The 6,621-nt window shown below is 39.4% G+C and overlaps 1 protein-coding gene across 2 annotated transcripts; it reads left to right on the forward strand.

Moving 5' to 3' along the window:
- Nucleotides 1-271: 271 nt before the first annotated feature.
- On the forward strand, nt 272-2,215 carry LOC104586622 (putative polyamine oxidase 5). 2 transcript variants are annotated; one of them, XM_088890881.1, is made up of 2 exons: nt 272-1,344; nt 1,609-2,215. In XM_088890881.1, the coding sequence occupies exons 1-2, from the start codon at nt 369-371 to the stop codon at nt 2,076-2,078; spliced, it is 1,446 nt and encodes a 481-aa protein (XP_088747007.1). In that variant the 5' UTR covers nt 272-368; the 3' UTR covers nt 2,079-2,215. The 2 variants fall into 2 exon arrangements, with proteins under 2 accessions (XP_088747007.1, XP_010242213.1); XM_010243911.3 differs by having other exon boundaries at nt 273-2,215.
- The last annotated feature ends 4,406 nt before the right edge of the window (nt 2,216-6,621 follow it).

Genomic DNA, 6,621 nt, shown 5'->3' on the forward strand with positions numbered 1-6,621 from the left:
CAATCTCTTACTTCTCATTATTGGTGGTGTGGGGCAAATTATTATTGACCCCACAGCCAATAATATATCCATCACCACTCTCCTATCTCATGGGTCAAGCGGATCCAATTATAATGTGTTTGTCAAATGATGTGTCCAAAATAGGTAATGAAAATACATGTATAGATGAATCATACAATTAAGGCTCACATATTGTACATGGTTCAAAAATAAATCATGAGCAAAAATTGTCATTAAAATAGAAAGATATAATATAGTTGTGGAATCATATATGCCATTCATTTTCTTATAAACATGAATCGAACACCAGCAGCAAACCTGACACATATCTGCCTTATCTCTCCCTTCTGCTCGAGAAACCAGCAGCAATGGTCGCAAGGAAACCAAGAATTGTGATCATTGGAGCTGGAATGGCCGGGCTTACAGCGGCTAACAAGCTCTACAAGGCCACAAGATTGGAAGAGCTCTTCGAGCTTTGCGTGGTCGAAGGTGGGACTAGAATAGGCGGAAGAATTGGCACCTCAGATTTTGGTGGTGACCGTATTGAAATGGGTGCAACATGGATTCATGGGATCGGTGGGAGTCCAATTCACCAAATTGCCCAAGAAATCCATGCCTTGGACTCCGAGCAGCCATGGGAATGCATGGATGGATTCCCTGATGAAGACCCAGTAACCATCGCCGAAGGCGGGTTGAGGATCGACTCACCTGTTGTCGAGCCCATTTCGAAGCTTTACAGGAAGATGATGGATTTCGCTCAAGGAAAGTTGACTGAAGCTAGTAAGAGCTATGATGAAGTTGATTATTACAGAATCGCAACTAAAGCCCTCGAAAATTGTAAGCGCCGTGGCTATTTCGGAGATCTCGGAGTGGGTTTTTTTCTACGCCAGGCACTTGATGTTTATTGGGCTCAGGCAGATGAACGAGAAGACGACAATTCGTCCGGTAACTGGAGCACAAAGTTGCTTCAGGAAGCCATCTGTGCGATGAACGAGAACACCGAAAGGACTTACACTTCGGCCGGTGATCTGTTGAAACTCGACTTCAATGCAGAGAGTGAGTACCGTCAATTCCCGGGTGAAGAGGTAACCATTCCTAAAGGGTACCTGAGCATTATCGAATCGTTAGCTTCCGTCCTACCAGCTGGTGCCATCCAACTGGGTAGGAAAGTAAGGAAGATCGAATGGAAGCCACAAGGGCTTCGATCTTCAGAAGTGGAGAATGGTTGTGACAGTAGTAGGCCCGTGAAGCTCCACTTCGAAGATGGTTTGACCATGTTTGCTGATCATGTCATAGTTACAGTGTCCTTGGGGGTGCTGAAAACCGGAATCCAGGAAGGCTCAGGTTTGTTTGATCCTCCGCTTCCCTCTTTCAAGACTGAAGCAATTTCTAGGCTCGGATTCGGTGTAGTCAACAAGTTGTTTCTTGAATTGGATCCAATCCATGATCAAGAAAGTGAGACTTGTGAAAAACTTCCCTTCTTGCAAATGGTCTTCCACCGGTCTGATTCCGAGTTAAGGAACCGGAAGATCCCATGGTGGATGAGGAGGACAGCTTCTCTCTATCCAATTTACAGAAACTCCAGTGTCCTACTTTCATGGTTTGCAGGGGAAGAAGCTCTGGAGCTTGAGTCTCTCAGAGATGATGAGATTATCAACGGGGTTACGAGGACAATCTCTAGCTTCTTATCCGATTCTCAGTCCGGAGGGCTAGTAAACCATCAGGGATGCAGCAATGGGAATGTGAATCCTGTCGAGAGCTCCCGAGCTCTTGGGAAAAAATCAAAACTCAGAAATGTTCTCAGGAGCCGATGGGGAACCGACCCTTTGTTCATGGGTTCTTATAGTTATGTAGCAGTCGGCTCGAGCGGCAATGATTTCGATTCCATGGCAGAGCCATTGCCGAAAAGCAGCGGCGGTTGCGTATACGTTGCTTCTCCTCCACTTCAAATTCTATTTGCGGGTGAAGCAACACATAAAACCCATTATTCCACTACTCATGGAGCTTATTTGAGTGGCGTAAGGGAAGCCAATAGGCTTCTTCAACATTATCATTCTGGTGGGTTTTCAGAGGTTTAGCACCATTAATCATTCTGGGTTGAACACTTGAATGAAAGAAACTTCTTTTCCACTTGCTATTCTTTCACCTTATTTGCAAGTTGTTTTCTGTTTGATCTTTTGATCTTCAAAACAAACCTGTTTGATATTAATGCTCATCGAAAGACAAAAAGAGAAATGAATAAGCTCATCAGCTTTGTATCAGTCTCTATTTAGTTGGGAATTGAGACATGTCAAAACGGAGAACTTGGACACATGGACTTGGCAATAGTTGGACACCACCTTAAAGTTTATTAGCTTAAGCCATTATGTTGTGATGGACTTGCACACAAGTTACACAACACACCAAACTTTACAATTCAATGACCCCCATCATTGGATTTTTTTTAAAGTGTGATAATCAATGTAAATAATACATATTTATCGATGTATTGTTTATATTGATTATCGGTGTAAAACTCAACTGATGGGGAAATTTACGTCGAAACACTGAAAACAAATGCAAGAAAATATGGACCAGGATTAGAATTTTACACCAGTCCATATTTACATTGAAAATAAATGTGAATCAGCGGTGAATTTTTACATTGATTTATATTTACACCGCAAACAAACACAGCCTAGAGGTTGTTAAATTATTCCTACCACGACTCATTCTACACCGAAAACAAATGTGAACCAGTGGTGAATTTTTACATTGATATGCATTTACACCACAAACAAACACAGCCTAGAGGTTGCTGAATTATTCCTACCACCATTCGTTCTATTATCTATGAGGGTGCAACTTGGATGGGCCCAACCCAAGTCAGGACAGACTTAGCCTGCAATTCTATGCGGATTAAGCTTGGATTTTTAGTCACTGGATCGGGTTTGGGTTCAAAAGTTCAGGTTTTTAATATTTTGGGCTGGGCTCAGTTATTGTCCTTAGATAATTCAAACCCGGCCTGGCCTTATTCTAATCCAAGCCCAGCCCAATTGTATGCATATGTATATGTATATATAGACACATATTTGAATTTGGGTTGTACTTGCGTTGGATAGTTTGGATTTGGCCAAACTCATAGTCTCAACTCTCAATCTTAGGATTGGGCCTGGGTTGAGCTAAAACCCGGCCCACCGACTTGCACCCCCTATTTATCTTATACTATATAAAACCAACGTCATAGAAGTTGAATCACATATGTATAATTTATTAAAACAAAATTTTCCGATTTTCCTTTCATTTAATGCATGGTTTTCAAAACCGGACGATTAGACTGGAAAAATCAGAAAACTTGATCGGTTTTGTTTTTCTCTAAAATCGTGTTCTTTCTTTAAAACCATTGATTTTGATGAACAAACCGCTGAAGTAGTCAATTAATCGTTTAAACAGTTTTGACCGTTTTTTCAATTTTTTTTGTTAAAACAGGCTGACCGTTCGAATTAAACGGTCAGACCATTTGAACTGGCAACCGAACCCTGACCGGTTTGGTTTTAAAAACCATGATTTAATGTGTATGGTTTAATGGACAGGATCCATTAAACGCGGCAGTTTCCATCACGACGGGTCTTCCTAGCTCCTAGCATATCCGATTGTGTTTGTTATTCCAACATCCAAGTATTGGAGTAGTGACGGGAGAGTAATGACAAACAAGACAGGGAGGACAGTCTATGGACCCACCTGCCATATCCGATCGGATTGTATGGGATCTTTCACATTTTACTTTTATGTGTTAAAAGAAAGAGGCATAACAGTTAACAGAAAGAGTGTAATTTGGTTGTTTCGATCTATTTTCTATAGACTTTCTTGGGAATGCTTGGGCAGGATCCATAGAATGAAATATGTCCCATTCCCTTCGATGCAAAAGACATAAATTGCTACGCTGTTACCTGTTAGTAAGCAGAGAGAAAGAGTGGACTGTCCATGCACGCAAATTTAAGGAGATCCGTCCGGATCTGCTACACACTCATGTGGTATGTACACCATTCTACATCTGCTTCTTAATTATCAACTACATCCAACGCTATATTCCAGTTAATTATGCCATCTGTCCCGACTCTCTCGTGCGAATCTTAAAAATCCATCTAGATGATTGGACCGTTCGGCCCTGGAATCATCCAGGCAGCCACTTTCATTTTATCTTAAACTTAGTCTTTGACCAAAAATTGTTTTAACTGGTTAATGATCCATTAATCCAGGCAGTTGAACTGTAGATTCATTCAACGGTTTTGACTTTTTTCTTTTAATTACTTTTATTTTATTTTTTATTTTTCAAGTTGAAACATGCATCCATTAAAACAGATACTTGCCCTATTTCTGTGCAAATCATAAAAGTTAAATATATATCACATAATATCTAATTGTCACATGTGATATTGTAGTACCCATGGTTCAAAGTATCGCCGTATCGGGCATATCATATCATATCTTTTGAAAAAGATATGCTTCCGGGTGTTTCGGACCCCTATTTTTTTTAATAATAAAAGACGTCTTATAAGCTTCCCAAAAAACCAAATTTTGGAGAAAAAAAAAGTGTGTATCAGCTATTTCTAAGTACCAATATGATACGGCCTAAATGCGTATCGTAACGATACTTTAAACCTTGGTAGTACCCGATCTTACACTAACAAGGTAAAAAAAGCCATTACCTAATGTCAACCGGTCCTAGTCATCTGGGATCTTGAGAAGGGTAGACAGAATATGGTCCTAATCTGGTGTTTTTTCTTTTTTTTTTTTTCTTTTTCACCAAGTGACTGCTTTAACCCACATTATCATAGGACTAAAATATCTCCAACCTGGTGCATAAATCTATACAAGATACAAGTAGCATTATGGGCTAAAGGAGATTTTTGATGTCTTACCTAATGAGTTCTGCAAACAATGTGAAGACTCTAGTTGTACTATCACTTTCAGAAGCTCTCTGCTAAACTTTGCGTTCTCATGAAGAAAGATTAGAAAACTTCTAATGCTTCTCATTTTTCTGCAATCTTCTTTTATTCAGTTAATGGAAACTACAGATAAGTTTATGCGTTTGAATTTCCTTCTCATTGTCTTTTGCCTTAGAGATTTTAATGAATGGGACAAATGGGGCTCCCATGCAAGCCAAGGGTAGGCTTACTTGCTCTACAGTTCTTCCATGGTTTGCATTTCTTCATGATCTCCATTAATGTCAACTATGAACTAATTTCCTAGTATTGATGACTTTGGGAGGATGTTTTCCTTGACATAAATTCCATTGAAATGCCTTATTCCAGCCTTCCAGGTGGCATGGTAATATAATACTCGAGGCTGTGTTTGGTTTGAAGGAAAAAGTAGGAAAAGGAAATGAAAGATAAGGAAACTTTTACAAAATTTGTATAAGTTTTCCTACTTTTTCCCTTCCTTTTCCTACCTTTTCCTTCAAATCAAACATAGCCTCATAGGTAAATCGTCTGCAATACATGAAGAGGAACATTAGTGATACTTCACTGTACTTTGTTTTATTCCCATGTACCAGATACAAATACACCACACATCTCTAGCATTGTGTCAGCCAGTCTAAGTGGCAAGTGGGTTCCAGAAGCATGTTGTAAGATGCACGTGTCCCAAGGAAAAAAAAGAAAGAACAAAAACAGATGCGTCTCTTATTGCCTCTTCAATAATAGTAGTAGTAGCCTAGTCGGAATGCAGGATGGATGAACTTTTGGGAAGTTATTTTGTTGTATACTTGTACTTGTTTTTGGATAAGATCAAGTGAAATGGAGTATGGAGTATGGAGTCCTAAGATCAAGTGAACCATTTTTGATTCACCACCGCTTTTTAACAACTTAATCAACTAGAGAGTCCCCCCTCAAAACACACACATACACTTTTCCCCATCTTTTACTGGCCAGTTAGATTTAATCCCCATCCCCATCCCCAATCATTACTTCCCACATATGAAAAATGGGTGGTTAGTTATCACATTACACCCAAGTGCTCTTCTAATAATTAAGAATTATAACTTGCTAAAGGTCCATTATCATCAAATCTCATAATTTCATTTCATCATCATTTAAACCATGTCCCAACTATACAGTATTGGTTACATGAATCATGATCCCCATTCCATTCTATCAAGTGTCATACCCTAAATCATTTTTCACTGCCTCAACCCATATCCTTGTTAGTCATCACTCATCAGAAAATATGAGAGCATAAGAAATTAATTGAAAGAACTCTTGATGCATAGAAAGTCATGATGCAAGCATGATTGTTCAGACTTTTACAAGGATGCTGGCCATTGTTTCTTACAAAACCCATGGTGCAAGCATGTCCTTTAAACAGGCTTTCAACAAGAAAAGACAATTGATTTCGATTTCACTTTGTTACAGAACGGATGAGTATCCAACATTTCCGATGAAGGAATAATCTCTAATGAATAGAGCTAAGGCAAATTTGGAAATCTGTGAATAAGAATCTGAACATCAGACCACTTGGGCTTTGTACTAGTTTCCACTTTCCAGCAGCCACTAAAGTGGCGATGATTGACACTCTCATGGTCCATGGACCAACCAAACTACCTTTTGCCTAAAGAACTTTAAAGCAATAGAATCAACCATA

This window comes from Nelumbo nucifera, chromosome 6, assembly GCF_055504915.1.
Source record: "Nelumbo nucifera cultivar China Antique chromosome 6, China Antique-T2T, whole genome shotgun sequence".
Classification (NCBI taxonomy): Eukaryota; Viridiplantae; Streptophyta; class Magnoliopsida; order Proteales; family Nelumbonaceae; genus Nelumbo; species Nelumbo nucifera.

Bases quoted from the DNA above. Each gene is read 5' to 3' on its own strand.
- LOC104586622 (XM_010243911.3), top strand. From the start codon at position 369: ATGGTCGCAAGGAAACCAAGAATTGTGATCATTGGAGCTGGAATGGCC.